The sequence below is a fragment of the Columba livia genome, chromosome Z, assembly GCF_036013475.1.
Source record: "Columba livia isolate bColLiv1 breed racing homer chromosome Z, bColLiv1.pat.W.v2, whole genome shotgun sequence".
NCBI lineage: Eukaryota > Metazoa > Chordata > Aves > Columbiformes > Columbidae > Columba > Columba livia.
Window position 1 is genome coordinate 9883480 of NC_088642.1, and position 20832 is coordinate 9904311.

The following is a 20832-nucleotide window of genomic DNA, read 5'->3' on the forward strand; positions in this document are numbered from 1 at the left end:
CTCTGTCCCATTTTCTTTCGTGCTTTCCACAAAATCCTGCACGGATTTGGTGTCATCAGCTTGTTTCTATTTGTGGGTTGAAAAAACAGCAGACCAGAGCTCTGGGGTTTATTGCTCTGCTTGGGGTTACAAGGGTGCTGGAGGGAGGAACAGTGCCATAATTGCTATAAACCCCTTCTCTTTCCAAAAAGCCCTTCAGGGAAGAGACTCTTGACCTTTCCTGAGAAGCATCAGAGTCCATTGGCTTGTGGTGCTGGCAGAGTTGATGCCTTTTCCCGAGGATCTTGGATGAAGGTGAAGACTGTTTGACATGTCCTCTTCTTCCAGAGCAGGACCAGACATTCTCTTCATCACCCTCATGGATGCCTGTCTTCCCCCTTTTCTCTAAATAATACCCCAAATGAGGGGCTTTGGAGCCACTGTCTGCAGAAGCAGGGTGAGCTCCCCATGCGTCTCATGGGTTTTAATGTACTGTACCCTCTGAAAACATATGTGTTGTTTGCAGACAGGGATGCCACGAAGAGATGCCTTGGGGTACCATTTAACTCCTGGCCTGACCCACTGCCTTTCTCCCTTTGCTGCAGTTTCAAAGGCAGTGGAAGGGGATTGTGCTTTCCCTAGTGATGCCTGGGATAAAAATGCACCCCAGGGATACTTGTAGCCAGACAGTGCGATGGTACCTTGACAGGGGCTCATATGCACAGCCTTCTGTGTCAACATGGACATATTTGAAGTCTTGCAAGGCTAGATACCATCTCCAGATTGGTTTTGGTGCTGATAGGCATGGCTGGACACGTCCTCTGCTGCATCTCCACCTGGTCCAGGTTGCTGATGAGCTGGTGGAGGGAGAGGATCCTCTCTGGGTATCAATCTCTCACAGGAAGGCTTTGTGGGATGGAGATAGCAGCCTGGCGTGGGAGACAGGAGACCTTTTTCCCTGACACCTGCATATGGTGCGACTTCGGCACAGCCTCTCGCGTCCGGTGTTTTTTGTGTATTTTCTGAGGCGTTTTGTGTTCGCTCCTTGGCCGGTGCTGGGAGGACTGGATTGGAAAGGAAAGGGATTTTCATACTTCATCTTTTTCTCGCCGGGGCCTGAAACGTGAGCGCCTCCAAGGCGTTGCCGAATGAGGTGGTAATGTGTTCATCAGCTGGGAAATCACCGGACCTCGGAAAAATGGGGAGGGGAGAGATGGAGAGGCATGTGAGGATTTGTGTCTGCCCGTCCACCCCTGGGCAACTGTGGTTTTAGGATGCAGCTGGTGAATGTGAGGAGCACGGTGTTGTGGAGCATCCCAGTGGTGTTGGGAAAGGTGGGAGCCCTGCCTCAGTTTCCCCACCCTGAGCAGTGGCTGTCCTGGCAAACCACATGGACACCACGTTCACAGCAGTATGCTGGGAGTGTTGCTTCTCATCAACAGTTGAGGGAGACTTGTGAAGAGAGAGAACCTAAGTAAATAATTAGCTAAAATACTTCTAAAAGGTGCAGGGGAGAGCCTGCCTGCTGCAGGGCATGTGTGGACCCTTGGCTCTACCTGCAGGGAACAGGCCACATTTTCCTGGCTGGATGCAGGTTTTGTCCATCAGACCTCCTACTCACTGCAGAGGCGTTTCCCTTGACCTTGGTGCTCCTTCCCCGGCACAGTCCTTCCTTCACCCACCACCCTCCCATATCACTATGCGTCTGTGGGTCTTCTTAGGAATCACAGCATTTAATTTGTGCTCTTAAGTCTCCCCGGTCCTGGGTCTGTGGGATGCTTGGAGGCGGCACAGCCCAGGACCTGGCTATGTGTGTCTAAATAGAGCAGTTTAAAGTTTCCTTTTTGACTTTGTGGACTCTTCTTCTGCCCTTGCTCTATTCAAAGAGTGTTTGCTGCCTGCATTCCGCTGCTCCCTGCACCTCCTTCCTCTTCCTGTTTATCTGCCTCCTTCGTAAATTAAAGTCTCAGACTTTTCAATCTCTCACTCTGCGCTTTCTCTTCATCTCATAGCTTTTATTACCCATCCCTGAGCAGAGACCCTTTTCGTCTGTCTTTTTTATGCAGGATATCCAGGACTGGTAAGAGCATTCCAGGTCAGGGCATACCGTTGATTTACACCGTCATATATTTTATAGTCCCTGGTCTTTATATATGACCTAACATTTTGTTTGCCATTTTAGCTGTGGCCACAGAGTGAAGGCTGACATCACTTTGCGGGCTGTTTTCAGCTAATTTAGACTGCAGCAATGTGTGTGATTAGTTCAAAATCTCCTTAGCAGCGTGCAGTGCCTTGCATTTATCACCACGCCGGGGTCCCTCACTGCCTGGCACTGCTGTTTGCTTTGAAGGTCTCCCCTATCCATCATATTCTTGATTAGCCTAAATAATATTGTCATCTGCCAGTTTTTCCTCCTTGTTGCTCAGCTGTCTTCAAAGCATTAATAAACAGATTATAGCATGCTAAGCCTCGTCCAAAACACGGAGGTGCAGAGAGCTGGCAATTCCTCGCTCAGTCCAAGCTGCTTTGGCTGCTTAATAAATTCCAAGTCTGAGCCATGAAGAAGGTAATAGCAAAAGCAGACAAAGAAAAATATGTTGGTTTTATTGCAAATATAAGTGTTTCTATTTTCTGACATGCCTATGACTCTGCCCCATTCCCTTTATGAATGGTTAATACCGGTCTGCATAACCAAATGTGCTCTTAGCGTTAATACCTTGAAACACAACCATTGTGCATTTAAACGGCAAGGGCCTTTTTAGGGAAATACTTAGGACTTTGGTTTCATGGGAATATCATAGTTTAATACAAAAAAAGTCTACAGTATTATTGATGTGCAATATGGTAAAATTATGTATGTGGACATATGCTTACAGTTAGATCAATAGTTGTTATTAATGTGTAAAGATATCATTTTTATGTTTCTTTTTTTCCAAAGGGTTTTGTGGTTAGCTTATATTTTGAGCTTATTGATGAAAGAATAGTATTTATTTTGAAGTGTCAATGATTCAAATCAGGGCAATTTTTTTAATGGGCTGTAACTCTTAAGAAGCATAATAAATTTTCTTTGTCATTTACAGAAGTATTTCCCTTTGCGTTCAAGATGAATGTGGCAGTCTCCAGGTCAATGGCTCTGGTTTTCCCTAAGGTAAATTTTGGAGGTGCTGTGCCATCTTCTTAGTGGTGGAAGCAGCTTGTAACTAAAATGTCTTTAAAATTCACGTTATATGGGAAAGGAAGCAAGGGAAGAGTGATCACAGCCGTGTGCACAATTTTCCTACGTATTGCCCAAATTGAAGTAAATATAACTCTTAAAGAGCCTAGGAAATACAGCAGAAATAACACGTCTGTGCTCTGTTTTCTAGCCTCCTGGCTTCTTCCAAGCAGCTGCTGCTCTGGCGGCTGCATCAGCCTCAGCAGACCTGCACTTCTTGAGGGTCCCTTCCCTTCACCCATCAGGATATTTTTTTGCTCATGCAATATGCCCTGGCAGTGATTTATGCTCAGTTTTTCTGTGATAAAACACCGCAAGAGTTGTGTCTCATGCTTGCTTTAACTAAATGGTGGGTGGTTGTATTGGTCAACCTGTGGTTGCTGTGCTGGGTGGAGGAGCAGCCAGTTGCTCCCTCTTTGCTTCTCTGGGTTTTTGTTTGTTTGTTTGGCTTTTAACTTCTCTGTGCAGAGGCTGGGAAGTGCACCATAGCTTTCCTGCTCCTAAAAAAGGCTGCACAACCTGCTTGCTTTGAGATGCTGGCAGGGAAACGGGAGGAGAGCACCCACCTTTGGGTGGGTGTCCCATGGGTGCCTGTGCCCCCCTCCGCTGGTTCCAGCTTTCCTCTTGGCTCAGGAATGTCACGTTCTTTATATCCCTGAGCGAGGGCTGCTTGGGGATGGGAGAGGTGCTTATTTGGTTTTAATTGTGTCTTTGCACTGCTGGGACCGAATTTCTGCTCCGACTCTGAATTCAGCTCATGTCCCCTCTGTCCAGATTCTCACCTCACGCTGGAGCCGTCATGAATATTTGTTCATCCAAAACCTCCATTTCCCCTTTTAGAGGATGGTGGTAGCTCTTTTCTGCTCTTATTTTGCTCAGTAAATAGGAGGAAAACAGATGAGGTCATTGGTGTCTATACAGGCAGATTTGGCCTCCATTTTCTGTTTACTAGGACTGCATTAGTTATGAATAATGGCGCGTCAAACTACTCGCTCCAAGCAATTTATTCATGGGATTTGGCCCTGCTTGCTGTCTGAGAGTTGCCTGCCAACAGGATCTGATTTTTAAAATACACTTACAAACACACAGCCGTTTGCCCGATCTGTTTACAAACATATCTGTGTGTCTGGGTGCTCAGCAGATGCTCAGCCCCAGTGTTGGGGCTCCAAAAATCACCTCCTGGGGTTTCGGTCCATGGACAGGCAGCAGCCATGTCCTCTTTGAAGCAATTAAAAGAGATGGAAGACAAGAAGTCATGGGAGGTTTTAAATAGCCTTCCTTCTCTTTTTGCCCCAGAGGACATCATTATGTGAAGCTGGAGGCACACACGCAATCCCAAACCTTTGAGACAGGATTCCCTCCCCGACCCAGGAGAGACGGCAACAATTTCTAGCTGATTTCTTGCCGTCTGGCAAATTTTACATCTAATTTTTTGCTCTGTCACATCCCCACAGAATAACCAGTGATTTATATAGCAGCCGAGTCCAAAACAAATGCTTTTGCTGGATACCTGTGTTCTCTCCAAGAAAGGGTCCTGCTCCCCAGACTTGGATAAAAAGCCCAAAACCAAATGGAGAGGGGAATACAAAAGCCCACGTGTGATGGGAGGCAACCACAGGTCGCCCCTGCTCGCCCGCTGCTGGTACAATGTGCACCATGTGCTGCTGTTTTCCAGGGTGTTGCTCGTTTGATTGATTGCTTAATTTGCGCACTTGTGTGATAGCGGCTGTCGTGCGATGGCTCTTTTGTCGTGCTGGACTGAAGGATTTTATTCCTAGGAGACAGTTCAGGCTCCGAGATGCTTCACAAGAATGCCTGGGCTGATGTTCCCATGGGCCATATTTGGAAATCCCAACCGTTTCTGCTTGGCCAAAAGCACCAGTTGATTTTAAGGGATGTTTTGTTTGTGTTACACTGCAAGTTTCTGGCCCCTGATGGTCTTGAAGGAAAAAAAAATAAAAGATTCCCAGCCCACAAGACACTTGTGCTAATTAAACAGCAGGGGATTTGCTTCTCTTCACCACAGGTTTGTTTTTTAAGCTTCTGTGAGGCTTTTTGCACACAGTTTTCCACAAACCTCATTAACACAGGGGGGTGGCTATCATGCAAAGTTGGGCAGATTTTTGCTTTCAAGGCTGGTGGGATGTAGACCAAAGGTGAAGGATGTATTCCCACCAGCCAGCTTCCTTGCCTGAAGTTCCAGATATCCTCCATTGTCTGTCCAGAAAGGAGGGTCCTCGATTTATTAGGTGACTATTTACTTGAGCCTGTCCTAGGTCCATTGCCCTGCTGCCTCTCTCCTTGGCTATGGAAGGAGTTTTGTAGAACCACATCCCGTCTGAGACACGGGTAAGGATGCACACCCTTCCCTAGGTACCATGCCACAGCTGGAAGTCTTATTATTTTTTTGCCTTTCCTAGCCATTTGGGCAGGGAGAAGGCTGAACTTTACTTCTCTTCCATGCACTCTTAGAGCATTTGCCTTCCCCACCTGGGAAGACTGTAAATTTCAAGCCCAGTCTTGTTTCCTTCCTCATTGAAGTTTGAGTGGTTTGTCCATAAAGGCTGTGAATTCTGGAGCCACTGGAAAACTCGGTAATCCCTCTTCACCCTGGGGAAGCAAAATGGTCCCTGGAAAGCCACCGAAAGCTCCTCAAAGCCAGAGGAGCCGTCTGAGTGCCACAGCACAAGCTCTGCCCATGCTGGGGTTTCATCCTACCCACTTTGGGCTGCCCTTTTGCCGAAACCCAATAGATTTGCTGAGAGGTAACTCCAATTTCCAATGCTGATCATGATGTGTCAGGCATGGACTGAGAGGTCCGGGGGAGGCCAACCATGCCCTGCTCCCCCTATGCCTCTGCAGTTTTGCTCCATTAATCTTCCCAGGTTTCATTTTTTTGTCCATAGAGAAGCATGAGACAGGTTTTGGAGGGAGAAGGATTACAATCCAGGACACTCTGGATTATAATAGATGCCATTGGTGTTGCTTGAGGCATGTGAGACCACAGGAGCAGAGCTCCTACTCCTCCTGATTTGAAGCAAGGAGCTAAATCCTTCAGCCTACAGCAGGGCAGGCGCCCGCTGCTTGCTCCAGCAAGGTCTGTGTTTTTGGCCACAAATTCTTCTCCTTCATTCAAGAGATTCGCCCTAAAACACCTCCCTTCCAGGGAATCTGCAGGATTCTTTTTTTACCTCCCCCTCCTGTGCAAAATCACACAGTCGACAAAATCTCTTCCAGCGCTAATCCTCGGCTATGCACAAGGACTCCTCTGGCCCCACGGTAGTAGGGGAGAGACAGATGTTCAGCAGATAATTAGCGCAGTTGTGCAGCGCCTTCCTGCTCGAAGCCTGGATGCCAGAGCCCCCGAGTAAGTTGCTGTGTGTCTGCCTGCATGGCTTTGTGCTGCAAGACCCTTTTGGAAAACCGGAGCCGACAGGACTTACTGCCTTAGGAGACACTGTGCTCCGCAGAAAAGCCTGCTCTTGCCATGCTTCCCAGAGCCATTTCTGCCCTGTTATCCATTTAAGTACTGCTGAGCCTCTCTGAAGCCTTTTTCCTACTCATTATCACCTAGAAAGGGTGCCTTTTTCTTTTCCTTCCAGACATTTTCCAAAGTTAGGCATTTAAGTTTTGGGACAGAAACATCTCCTTTCCAATGAGGAAAGCAGATAGCAGCGCTGAATGCAAAAGGAAGTGTCGACTTCAGCACAGGGCAGGGAAACACTAGCAGTTTCTAGAGGTTTTGTTTCCTAGTGACATTTTTGAGTGGTTTTCAGAAGAAGCCATAAATGGCCAGAGGACCAGAGGAAAATGAGTACTGGCTCCCATTCCACAAAGCAGGTGATGTTGAGTTGCAAATCCTTTGCAAAAACCTGGCCTTGCACTGAGTAGGTGGCTCCCTTTCACATTTTTCCATGGTTGTCCTGAGGTCCATCATCAGCTTAATTATTTTCTAGTAATCGGACAGCACAAACGTCTTTTAAAAATACATCATTAGTGGGTTGCAGCTGGGGAATATAATGCCAGCTCATGCTCCCAACAAGACTCCTTGGCTCCGCCTGACACCAGAATTTAAGGGTATCTGTAAGAGAAGCTGGCAGTTGTGGTGGTTGGAGATGCTCACCCTGTTAGAATCATTGGGCACTCCTGCAAAGACCCTGAGACGTTTTGTGATTCATTTCCCCCTGTCTGGGAGGGAGTGGAAATGGAAATGCTATTCCAGTTTCCCAGGGCAGCAGCATCACCCCCTGAGGATGGGCACCCACAACCCACCCGCGGTCAAGAGGACCTGCCCAAATTGCACCTCTGGTGTTCCCCCTCTGCCTCTCACTCTTGAAGTCCATTGGGTTTCATACTGGGATGGTTTGCAGAGCTCCTGCTCCCCAGTTCTGGCCATCTGATACACAGTCAGCCTGAGGGTTAAAGGCAGGGCTGTGCCTGTGGCAGCTCGTCAGGAATCTGATGAGAATGGGCAGCTCATTGCACCCATGTAAAGGCAGCCTGGGATGGGGAGACCCACATAAGGGCACGCTCCTTTAAAAGGCTCAACAGCAAATTTAACGTCAACTTTTGAAAGTCAGGCGCAGAAGCACTGCTCACTCTCTATGTACCCATGGGAGGGGGATGACCTGAGAGGCAGCCGGTCTCACCCTTCGGAGTGGATGGAGGAGTCTGCAGGTCAGCGAGTGGGATAGCATCAGGAAAGTCCAAAACTGGAGCCAAATAGCTTATTCTTCCTCTGTCCTCCTCTGGGCAGCTTTGTCGCATGCTCAGTATTCACTCTGCAGCATTAACTGACTCTGCACGCACCACCTAGTGCTGTGAGATTAGTCTTTTGGGGGTTTTTCTTTGTTTAAAAGAAAACCTTTCAACAAAAAAAGGGTAACTTTTGATGCATATCATTCTTCCTCTCTTGCATATGTTCATTTTTGATTCAAACACACTGTTGAAACCTTTCTTCCCTTGCAGAGTGAAATCCCCTGGAAAAGAGCAGACTCTGCTTGACTGCGTTTATTTTTACCAGATCTTGAAATAATTTGTGACTTAAAAGGAGAGAAGTGGGGGGGGAGAAAAATGCCTGTTCCTGATTGAGGCCGCTCAGCATTACTGTGATAGAACCAAAAATAATAAGGTAACAAGCGGCTCTAACCTTAGCTTAATTAACACATCGTTAAGATCAAGTGCACAGAGAGGTAGCAGCTCTGTGCCACTGTGCCTGGCGCAATGCTCTTACGGCTGAACTGGGAGGCTTGGCGACCCAAGAAATGCATTGCAATTTATTTCTTATTTAAGTGTTTGTTCTCTAGTCCCAGTGAATAACCTAAGTAATTTCTCCATGGGAGACCTGCAACAGACTCATAACAATTTTCAGGTACGAGTGGGAAGAAATGAGCAATGTGAGAAAAGGCGGCATGTGATGGGGGAAGGTTTGCTCAGAAGGATGCCTGATGCGAGCAGGTCTGGAGCAGGATCCTTGGCTGCTGAGAACCATCAGGAAAATGGGAGATGACTGAAAGCTTTTAGTGCCAGAGATATTTTGTTGACGTCCGAGGCAGATCGCTTTCTGATCTCATCTCCCCTTGCACTGAGCTTGGAACCAGAAGGAGAGGTAAATGGGTCAAGATTCCCAAGGGTGCGGTGAGAAGGGCCAAAAAGCAGGCGTCCGCAGGGGGAAAACAGTCGATTTGGCAGGTCTGGAGTTCATTGAGAAGTTATTGCTTTGGAAGGCACAGGAATATCTGTTGGGAGTCATAGAAGAGTTATTGGTGTTGGAAGTTATGATGTAGAATTATGGTGGAGGATATAGAGACCCTTATAGAAGCTCAGCAAACCTGTGAATCCATCTATCTAAGCACCCTCAATTCCCACTGAAATCCTCTTGGAACAATAATAATCATTTAACAAAGGAAATGGTTTTTGACCCAGACAACTAAATGCATTTCCGCTTAGTGCTTCCCAGCCCTCGCCTGATGCTCAGCCGTGTGTTGAGGTTGCCTGTTATTTTCCCAGACATCAAAGGCTTTGAAGGGAAAAAAAAAAAATAATGTGACTTCGGAAAAATTTATTGTTTGCCTTGAAAATCTCCCCTGAAAAAGAGCAGTCTGAAGAACAATTAGACAGAAGCATGTGAGCAGATTGCAAAGCGAAAGTACAGCGTCGAGGCACGGGCGAGGATTCCCCTGGGATGGGTGATGCAGTGCCCTGCTGGTACCAGAGCAGCTGAGGAGGATGAGGGCATTGTGGAGACCTTAATTGTTTCCTTTCATTGGCTTTTGTTACAGTGGGTATCATAGTGAGATCTGGCAGGAGGGAAGGCATGAAACCTGTGAGCTTTACTCTGCCTCTGGCACTCCAGATCTTGTCAAATATAACAAAAGCCCAAAGAGCATCCTGCCCTGGATAGAGGGACTGATCCAGCTTTGCCCTCTTTCCTTCAGCTGAGGGTTTGGGGCTCTGACACGCTGCCCTTCCTATCACTGCAGCTGATGGTATCCATCATTGGAGATCTCTAGCCTGGACACCTGCATGGACCATCTATCCTGCTACAAAACCCTGGCTGTGTGATGAATGTTTAAAGATAAACGGTAATTTTAGGTCGTGAAAGCTGTCTTTCCACCTGCAAGCTACAACACCGCTTCCTTAACAATGGAGAGGGATGGAGAAATAAATCTGACCTCAGATGGTTGCATCTGCAGAAGACATCACAAGCAGCTGGGAATGACCCGAGTCTCCCTGCAGCGTCAGTGCCACGGGGCCATGTGCAAGTGCCAAGTTCATTTTGCCATTGCTAGCTTGTGCCTTTATTTTTTGTGTATTTTGGACCCAAAAGAATGATTGTTCTGAGAAGAGATCAATAGCTCAGCCGAGTGTCCAAGTTATTAACTCACAAGCAGCGTTGAGGCTGATGGGAGCAGGGAGAATGTCAATTTTCTGTGCAAATGTTATTGCATGGAGCCTTCAAGGAGTGTTTTATTTAGCAAATCAAGGCTATCAGAAACAACTGTTCCCTTGCCGGGAGAAGGGGGAGATTCAGGGAATCGAATTATGTATCTGGCAAAGTGTCTCCGGGGCGTAGACCTTCGGGCTGAGGGTCAGTCTGAAGGGACCAAATGGGATGAGATGTCATGTGTGAGAAGGATTCCTCTCTTTTCCCATCCATCTGCCCATCTAGCTTTGCTCCCACGTGTGGAAAAGGCTCTTTGCTGAGTCCTCTCTCTCCTCCTAAAAATGTAATTGTTCTTAGGCTGTTTGCCTTCACAGGCGAAGGACATGTACCTGCCCTGATTGTTTCCTATTAGGGAAAAAAAAAAGAGCTGGCCCGTTCAAGCCATCCTCCCTTGGAGGTGGGTGACAAACAAAATCAGGAGTCACCAATCCAACTGTGCTAGTCACCCTTAGGGCTACATGCGGGGCTTGTCAAAGGGCTGTGCCTTGTCCTTGTTTGAATTCTCGTCCTCCTCTTGCCCAGTCTGGTGTGCCCAGTGCTTTACATCACCTCAAGTCACTTCAATCTCACTGCCTTGTGCCCATAATGAAGAGTGGCAGGGGGCTGGAGGGCCGGGCTGGCAGCTGGGGCTGTCCCAGTTCTAGTCATGCATTAAAATATTTGAAATCTCAACCCTTTCCCCCTGTTATTTCCAGTGTCAGCAGTGACTCAATATGTAAAAAATATTACCAAGGTCAGAGCTTATGCTTCGAAATCTCAGCTGCCACAAAGGAGGTGATTTTTGCAACACACAAAATGCAGTTGGTACCTTGCCACATCCCAAACTTGCAATGTACCGTGCAATGTGCTCCCTTGCCTGACGTTTAGGAAGTAGATGCAGAGAAGTCTCTATTTCATTCCTCTCCACTCAGGTTTGTCCTGCTGCTAAACCCTGCAACAAAGTCAGGGGATTTGGGGTTGAGTTTTTTCATATTGTGGTACGGATATCTTTCTTATTGAAGTTTTTGCAGGCTGTGTACTTAAGCTTTATCCCACAAGGGTATTGCTGTGACACCAAAGGGCACTGAGAGGGCAATGGCAGGGAAATCCCAGGGCTGCACTTTGGGGTTAATTGCAGTGCGCTCGGCACAGCAGTGTTGCCTGCCAAGGTTGCAAAACCTGGTGTTAGTGTCAGGGAGTGTGTCCCCTCTGCCCCTTTCTGCACAGGAGGTTGGGTGCTGCTTTTGGGGGGTTGAAGTGCACCTCTGTGACCCAGCATAGGGGCAAATGGAGGGAGAGCTCATTGCAGCAATACCTGTGCATCCCCCTCACTCAGCAGCACCAAGAACACCCTTCTTCCTGCTGGTAAAACCTGTCAAATCGCAGGTCCTCAGGAAAATGGAGCCTGACATTTCCAGGGAGTGTGCAGTCACTTTGCCTTTACAAGCCCATAAAAGCAGAGTGGAAAGGCGCCCTTCTACTGTGATACAGCCATCTGACATTTAAAAAAGAGTGTGTGATTAAAGCAAAAATTTGCCATGGGTGGGTTAGCTTTGCATGGCCCAACTCTTACAATATCTCCGTTGGTCTGACCACGTGGGGGTCCATGGGTTTATTAGGCAAACCTTTGCCTGCTGGAAAGGGCTCCAGCAGCATTGATGTGGCACGACCTGGGAGCTTTGTAATTGCAGGCACAGAGCAGCCACAAACCAGGCGGCCTGTTTTGGGGATTCAGGGTTGTGCGGTGCTGATCACAGAATCACAGAATGTCAGGGATTGGAAGGGACCTCGAAAGCTCATCCAGTCCAATCCTGCCGGAGCAGGAACACCCAGATGAGGTTACACAGGAAGGTGTCCAGGCGGGTTTGAATGTCTCCAGAGAAGGAGACTCCACAACCTCCCTGGGCAGCCTGGGCCAGGTTCTGGCACCCTCACTGGGAAGAAGTTTCTTCTCAAATTTAAATGGAACCTCCTGTATTCCAGTTTATACCCATTGCCCCTTGTCTTATCATTGGTTGTCACTGAATGTCACTGATGCTTTTTGGGTGGGTAACACAGAGGGGCTTGGTGCTCCTGGAGCTAAGCGTTGCTCCTCTGCTTGCTTAAGTACATGTCCCAAACTGGATATTTAGGGCCTGATGTCTGAGTTGCTTGGAGCAGTAGATGTCATGCTCTCCCCACAGCCAAGACGCCTTGGCTGCACCATCGTTACTTTACATACACCTTGTTTACACATCTGTGTATCTTGGGCACGCTCCTGTGAGCATTGCAGTGGCTTATCTGCTGATGAAAAGCCTTTTCCTCAGCTAAAAGTGGAAAAAAACAGTGAAGGATAGCATTGGCTTCACATCCAGAAAACTTCTCCCAGTGCCAGTTTGCAGTACAGCATCGTGCTGGGCTCCTGTGAGGAAGTGTCATGCCTTGCTGGGCAGCAGCTGTGTCCCAGAAAGTGGTTATGTGCAGTTTTGTGTCACATTTCTGTCCCTGAAAAACTCCTCAAGCACAAGCTGGTAGCAACTTGCTGCCACACACATTGTGCCCTGGCTCATGTGCCAGAATAGTTCTGGTGGTTTTGCAGGGCAGAAGCTACGTCTAGCAGGGAAGCCACCAAAAGTTTTGCCCTTGGATGAAACAAGAAAATCTGGCCTTAAAGCCCAACGTTTTATTCCACATGCAGCAGTTCCTTAAAAAAAAATAAAAAAGAACAAGCCCTTCATATTTTTGCAGAGCTCTGGTCCCAATCAAATAGGTGGACTGGGAGACACATTAGAAAATGGGGGAACAATCTCATGTTAGTCCATTGGGAAAGTTAATAGACATTTTCCATCCCAAGTTTTTAGGATTCTGGGCTTTTCTCAATAGCTGCTCCACTTAAACCGCAGCTCTGTGCATTGCCTCGCTCAAACTGACGGCTCCTTCCCCTGCAGCGGCCCCGCTTGTCTCATTAAAGCTCCCACCTTTCCGCTGCTGAACTGAAAATCAACAAAGGAAAATTTAGGCTGGGTATCAGGAACAATTTCCTCAAGTTGACTGTGAAAGGGCCTCCAGGGAGGAGCAGCGAAGGCTTCGTTGCTTGCAACGTTTAATGGGTTTCCCATCTCGGTGATGGGAGGGAGGGCAGCCCAGGCTCAAAGGCATCCGGACTGTGCTGGGCATCCCTGGCTGCGGGTGATGGTCTTGCTCTATTTTTGATCATTTCCCTGGGGAGGAACAGAGCAGGTGTGGCTGCTTCTCCTTTCCTGCTGCTCTCACCACGATGCTGCAAGTGTGTCAGCGTCGCGGCTTTCCCCGTTAATAAACCCTGAGATAACTCCCTGCCTGGGAGAGTGACCCAGGGATGTTTGGCTTGAAACAGCATGTGCTCTTTAGCTGTCCAAAAACTGATTTCAGGTGAGAATAATTCCACACGTGTTCTGGAAAAAGCAGACGCCTTTGTTCAATGACTCACGTCCTTTCTGCATCTCATTGTCGGTCCTGCATTTGCTCAAATGGGGTTTTGCTCCCAGTTTTGCTCTTCCACGTCTGTTTCGCCTGACTCCTCCCCATGTCAGGGTGAGCCTGCAGTGATACCCGTAGATATTGCTGCTTTTGTATATACTCTATGGCTGGGAAAATGTTTTTCCAAATGGGGTGTGTGGTCCTGCTCCATGCTTCAGCATGGTGAGTGCTTTGAGTGCGGTGTCTGCTGGGTCTTGGTACCATGCTGCACCTTCTCTGCAGTCCCTAAAGGACAGACACTGGAGACAGTCCTAAAATAGTCTCTGAGTGGGCTGGTTGTGACATGTCACCCATTTGTACCTTTAATTTCAAATGGGGCTTTTAAGCTAATTGTTTCAATCGAAAATGCAATGTCTAGTGTCAGTTCCTCTGTTCCAAACAAAGATCACAGGAGACATGGGGAAGCTGCCACTTTGCCAGTGAATGAAGTGATCTGTGTTCTCCTGGAGGAAACACTTGCTGCAAGATTATCGTGGGTGATGCTTTGGGGTGGAGGAGCCCAGGGAAGGAGTGAATATAGGCAGGGCTTGCCAGTCACAGAATCATAGAATAGTTTGGGTTGGAAGGGGCCTTCAGAGGTCATCTAGTTCACCCCCTGCCATGAGCAGGAACATCTTCACCCAGATCAGGTTGCATCCAGCCTGGTCATTTCCAGCTGGCAGCACAGGCAGGAGGGGCTCGCAGATGGGCAGCTCTGAATTAAGGTGAAGAAACCATCCCATAGAGCCAGGCTGAGAGGGCAGCCTGTGACCCAGGAGGCATGAGAGATGGGCAGGAGGGGTGGTGAGGAAGAAACAGGGACCTAGAGGGAATAAACCATCACCCAGGCTCCTGCAGCGTGTTGGGGAGCTCCTTGGAGATCAGTGACATTGAGGAGCAGGGTAGGTAAGCATCTAGCAAGGATATTTGATCTCACTTATAGCCCAGAAGCCTGTTATGTGGAGAGGGGCAAAGAAAGACCCCATAATTTGGTGTCCCATAAATGTACAGTTGCTGTTATAGGAGCTTTGAAAGTAGAAGAAAACACATTTGTGATATGAAAGGGAGATGAGTGCTTTTGTGGTCCCTGTTCTTCAGATGAGCCTCTTAGAGCTGCTCATGGGCTTTCCCCTTGCAGTGACATTGTGAGGCCGTAAATACAATGGAGTGAGAAACCCCAAGGTTTCTGGGGACCATCATTTCGGGGTGTTGGCATGTATTATCCTGCAGTGATTTTTCTGGGTTGCACGTTCCTCCCTTCCCACTCTCCTTCCACAGCTGGTGCTGAATGAATGCAGAGGAGGATTTTTAATCCTTTCCTTGAAAAATTTCATAACCTAAGGCTAAAGGCCACAGATGAGCATGGCCTGAGGGGGACATGGAGCAATTGACGGTCCTGGTCAGTGTGACAGGCAGTGGTGTCAGTTTGTTTTAAAGCAGAACCCTCTCTAGATAGCTTTTAAAAACGTACGTGATATCTCACAAAAACATGGTCAGGGTGTGGATTCCAGCTGTGCACTTCAGAGATTTCCGATCTTTTGTTTCCCGTGCATGAACCCAACGCACTAATCTGCAATTTGGGGTCTGACTCCGCTCTTTGCTCCAGCCAGCGGAGCTGTGCCGGGAAGTGGGACGCCACGTGTGACCCGCGAGGGCTCGGCAGAGAGCAAGCTGGGAGCAGCGAGGGGGAAGGGGAGCAGGTTTGGGCTTCATTTCTATGGCTCAGCTTGCAAAATGCAGTCCTGCTGTGCAGGAGGGTGCTGGGAGGTGGGAGACCCCCTTGGATGCTCTTCCAGAGAGCAGGGGTCCTTGTAGCAACCCGCTGCCACCATAGTGTGGTAGAAGTACAGTGTTTGGGCTCTCCTGGGCTGCATTTACATCCCAGCTCTCTCAGCAGGCATCGCTTGGAGCCTGACTTTTGATGTAAGGACGTGCCCCGATGCTGCAGGCTTTGGACAGCCTCCCATAAGGAGAAAGCTGTTGCCAGCATGAGTACAAGCCAGCTCTGAGTAGGGACAGAAGTGGTGCAGAGCACAGGGATCCAATTTTCCTCATGCATCGTGATGGAGGTTCCTTTTTCCAGGCTTTTCCTCCTCTAGGGTTGTTCTTAGCACCTCTAAGATGGGCCCTGGCTGTCTGTGCCCTCCTGGGTGCAGGGGCTGCCGATGGGCTTCCCATGGCACCACTGGGGAGACCCATGGAGAAGGATGGATGAACGTATGAAGCCACCATGGGAGCCAACATGGGCAGCAGCCAGGTCAGGTAGTTCAAAGCAGTCTGGAGCCAAGGTGTACAAGTTGTGCAGGCATCCAGGTACACAGGGCTGAAGAGTTTCTTCAGGAGAGGAAGCCAAGGCCATGTAACACAAGCAGGGCTGCTCCTGTAGCATGCTGTGGACTGGGAGCAATTCCCTTTGCGGAGCCCAGACCCAACCCCACAGCCTTTCCTCCTTTGTCTTTAGCAAAGTCAGAGCTTGCTGTCACAAATGCACCTTTTGCGTTAGAAGTGACATTTGTTCTCTGCAACGGTGACGCTTTGCCCTCCCAGAGCCAGCTGAATTCCCGCTAATCCTCCCCTCCCTCGTTTCACACGTTTTTTCTTCGTTCTGCTCCTAGACCACGGCGCTTTGCTAAGCGTCACCGTCAGCAGCAGGTAATTTAAGCACACATCTGCTTGCAATCTGGGAGGAAGGAGAGAGGCAGTTTGTCTTTGCTAGAAGCCTGGCGGTCGTGGCTCTTTGCTTACCTGGGAGCATCAAGGCTTTTTTGTGGGTCTGTGGAGGCCAGGTGAGAACCAGGGGTCAGATAGGACGGGGACAAGGTGCCCTGCTCTCGTCCCTCACACAGGGGTATCATTGGGGAAGTTTAACCAGCATTGAATGACTCAAGAGCTGATGCTTGCTGCGTTTGACTGTTCCCACCTCCCCTCCCTTCTGGTGCCTTTCTTGTGGTCTGCTGGGCTGTCAGCCTTCCCCAGTGAAGGGTCACAATCCTGCTGGCTGATTGAAGCCAGGTGTGATAGGCAGAGGAAGCCACCGGAGCTGGTGGCTGGGTCCATGCCCTCGTTTCAGGAGAGCTCTGGGGTTTGGTTCTTCTCCCTATAATTGAGGCAGGGGACACAGGGTGAGAAGGAGGAGGATGGAGCTATTGCTGGGGGCACAAGGAGATTAAATGGCACAAGCATGTAGGAGACCAGTGCTTTGTACTGCCGCAGGGCAAGTTTATTTCAGCAAATCCTTCATTGCTTGTTGATTTTCCTTCTATTTGGTTTCCTCTTAATGCACTGAGCTGCTTGGTTTATTTTTGGAGCTGCCCACTCCTCACTGGCAGCACAGGGACTCTAGGGCATCCATGTGTTGGAGAAGCTGAAGGTGGGTAAATCAGGAAATAGTGATGATTTCCTGGGAAAATGAGGACATGTCCCTGCGTTTTCTGAGAAGCCGGAGAAGTGGAGCAGCACTGCAATGCTCCCTGTGCCGCTGAGGGAGACTGAGGCTGTGGAGGGGTGTCGGGACCCTGAAATCCTCCTCTCCACACACACCCCTTGCAGATCTCTCCTTTCCCGTTCCAGTCCTTGCAACTAGTTTTTAAAAGCCTTTTGTCGTGTTTTGCTAAGCTTAGACTGCCTGCCTTTTCCCTAGGTGTCCCAAAACAGCTGCTGAATGAAAGGCAATAGTTTTCTGATATTCAATACCATAAGCAGGAGTGATTTGAAAATGTGTTGATTCCTTAGACTGTGGGAAAAAGACCTGTACTGCTGGCAAAACTGGGCTGAAAAGTAACGTGAGGTTTTTCAGGGTGTTTTTTAGCTTTCCTTTTTTGATGGGTTCATGGAAAAACAACTCATATTTCTTCATTGCTTTGAATTTTCCCTGGAGGCTTCCGAGGGGCTGAAGTCTTATATTTCTACACACTTGTTTGCAGAGATGGCAAAATGCGGTGGATTCACACAAAAGCCGCAGATTTGGCAGTATTGGAAAAAGGGGATCTGCGTAATGCTCCGAAGCATTGTTCTTACAGCCCACGAAAGCCAGACATCCCAAGGGGAGCTCAATGCCAAAATTAGCTGAACTTGTAGCCACATCCGTGGGGCGAAGGGGTTCTCCTGCTGCTGGTGCCGGAGGAGTTGTGCTTCCCGGCCCTTGCTTTACACAGATGTTTTGTGTCACACTCGGGTCCGCTGGCAGCAGCGATGGGGCTTTCTGCTCCCCACACCTCCAGGGCATCCATGAGGGAATTGCTCCCGCAGTTGGGCTCAACCCTCCTGTCCAAGTGTGGGGTGAGATGCTGATACCCAGGCTCGGTCCGGATGCTGCGCTGCCGGCTCTGCGTGGGCTTTCCTCCATCCATCCGGCAGCCTCGGGTCCTCTAAAGATTGCCTGTTTGAGATATGTGTAATATTAATCCACGTAAATCACATCAAGACTATGGCTTCCAGCGCTGCTGGCTTGGGTTCTTGCAGACTAGCTCTCTGTCACTCAGCCGTGGGCCGTCTAGGTTAGCTTAATGAGGAAGCCAGACTAAGATGAAATAATTAATGCAGCTGTACAGAAGAGATGTAGGATTCTTTGGGGGATAAGGGAGCTGGCCCAAATCTTTCTCCCCAGCCGGAGCGCTCCAGGCCTTCGTGAAGATTCGGAAATACTCCATTTCCACTGGGTGCTGAAGGTGGGTCTGTGGTCCTTCCAGCCCGAGATGCTCCTGGGAGCTCTCCGAATCAGCTGCATAGGCACGGGGGTCTGGACCAGGTTCAGGGCAGCAGCTGGGCTGGGGCTGAGAGCTGGGACCACCATGGGGGGCCGTGGATGTCTGTGGGGGAAGAGGAAAGCAGTGCCAGGCTATGGAGATGCGCTGTTGTTGGGATGCTCTTCTTGGCCCCAAAATCAGGGAGACAGGCCAGAGACCTTCTTGTACAGGACTGGTCCTGCTTGGCAGGTGCAAATGGGCAGTGTCAAGGGGAGACACCCACTCTTCCTGAGAGCACCTGCTGCTCGGCATGAGCCCCAATTAAAGCAGGTTTATTTAGTAAACCCATTCCGGGATAAAGCTTTTTATTTATAGGCACCCCAATAGCGCTCCAAGGAGGACTTGTACAACTTTAACTGCATTTTCTCAGCATCACACCAGCCCAATAAAAGAGAGTTCATATGCGCTGCACAAATTCTCACTTCCAATATAAAAGAGGTTTTATGAGACTGGAAGTCTCGCTGGCTCTGCGGGGCCGGGTGTATTGACAGATACTCCGCATGACAGACCCCCGATTCCTCTTCGAGTTGTCAGACTTCAGTAGCATTTACAGCTATTTAGCTATCAAATTTTATGTGCGGCTCTGAGAGAAATGTGTCTTTTAAATACTGCTCTGTCTCATAAACAGCAGTCTGTTAAACCATGTCAATGGTACAAGTGGTTCATGAAGCCCTCCAATGAAATTGTCTACGGCTCCGCTCATTACCTGAGGGGCAAAGTGCTGAACAACGCACCAAGTTAATTTTCCAAACTGGTCGTCTTGGCTGGGAATCGCCTTGCTGAGTGAAGGCTGGTAATAACCACGCTGCAGCAGCCTAGATTTGGGCCATGTTTCACCCCAGTGTAAATCGCCTTCCTGCTAGTGTTCACAAAGCCCTGCTCACATGGTGCTCGCTGTAGCAAGGATCTGGTGTTTGTCATCTGCACTATGGTTGCATTGAGAGGCCACCAGTGAGATCACATCTCTAATTTTCCAGCCCAAGGCTTTGAACCTCAGGATCCTCTCCTTTCTGCAGGAAGACCTTTTGGTCTTCCTCCTTGGAGAAGCTGGAGGCAGGAGGTTCCCAGAGTGCTGGCCTTGACCTTGGCCATGACAAAATCTCTTCATTGCTCCTTCCAGTGTCCCCTTAGGTTATCCCCTTGCCGTCACCTTCCCCCTCTGTGCTTTCCCCGGCAGTGGTGCAGTGGAACAGCGTGTACCGCTTTGCATCTCCATACTATCTATTTGGTGACCCAAGCTGAGCCTGTTTGCAACAAATGAGGAACAGAAGCTCACTTGCCCTCTTTGCTGATAGTGCAATTGCTCCAGATCCAGCACTTGGGATATAATTTACAAACTCTGAGCAAGATTACGGAGCTGAGCCAGGCTTAAGCTTTCAGCTTCTTTTATTTCATAATTTTGTTGGTTTTTTTCTTCCTGTTATGTTGGTGATAAATGGTAACTTTATGTGTGTTTTCAAGGTGCAGGTGGTGCAGGCGGCATGGAGAGCCCAGGCTGCGGACCTTTGCCCAGAGGCGTGGGGTAATGAGCATTTGGATGTCTAATTGCTGCCGTGTGCCGCAGACTGGGAGGTTTGCTCTCCCATTGCTGCTGTTTCCGTGTGCAATGAGCTGGGGGATAGAGAGGAAAAAAAATATACGTGCGTGTGCAGCATGGTTATTTTCAAATATGAAATTGCACCTGCAAAAATAGAAGCCAGGAAGGGACTGGCGAGCAGCTCGGAGCTGGGAGGCGCAATGCGTGCGGAGTAGGGATGGGGACAGCATCTCCGAGTTTCTTTCCCATGCTCGCACTGCCTGATAGTTTTAGCGGACGCTACTTTTCCTCCCCCTTGCAATTCAATTAATCATCTTCTTGTCAGCGCTCTTCCCCCCAGCTCCCCTCCCCACCGAGTCTGGGGGAGCGGCGCTCACGCACACAAGCACCCATGCACGCAGCCTGCATGCTGACGGGCTCGGCCGCTCGTTAATCACTTACTGGTGTCGTGCAAGTCAGTCCCCACAGAAGGAGGCTTGGCAGAGGGAAAGACAGACGTCTCCTCGCTCTCCATTTCATCAGTTGGGTTGCGCTGAGCTCAGGATCTGGCCCTGCTGTGTTGCAGCCAGCCAGTGGGTCTCCATCCCACTCCAAGCGAAGCACTGACCAGTTTTGTTCAAACATATTTTGCTTTCCAACATGTTTGAAAGGAGCCTTGGACTGAGTCGTCCCCCTCCAGGAGTTTGTGGGGGACTTATTTATATTTATTTTTTCCCAGCAATGGCGTGTTCCTACATCCATCCAGGTGAGGAGTGACTATGAGGGCTCTCCAGCCCAGCCTCCTGCCCCAAGCAGGGTGAATACCGAATGCAGAGCAGTTTAGTTTGTCCATCTGGGTCTTGTAAACCTCCAGAGCTGGAGACCCCACAGCCTGTCTGGATTAATCTTCCAGTGGGTGACTGCCAGCTTCTTTATAGCAAACCAGAACCTCTTCTGTTGCAGCTCGTGCTTTTGT

At 49.0% G+C, this 20832-nt stretch overlaps 1 protein-coding gene across 10 annotated transcripts in view; it reads left to right on the forward strand.

Annotated features, from left to right (window-relative positions):
- The window catches only part of CNTFR (ciliary neurotrophic factor receptor), a 218596-nt gene that overhangs the window by 87856 nt on the left and 109908 nt on the right, over positions 1-20832 (forward strand). For 4 of the 10 annotated variants that reach the window (XM_065047093.1, XM_065047092.1, XM_065047095.1 and 1 more), the window contains exon 3: positions 3060-3127. The exons of the other annotated variants lie outside the window; for them this stretch is intronic. In XM_065047093.1, coding sequence (XP_064903165.1) covers positions 3083-3127 — 45 coding nt within the window. In that variant the 5' untranslated portion in view covers positions 3060-3082. The remainder of the gene's footprint in view (positions 1-3059; positions 3128-20832) is intronic. 10 annotated transcript variants of the gene reach the window in all.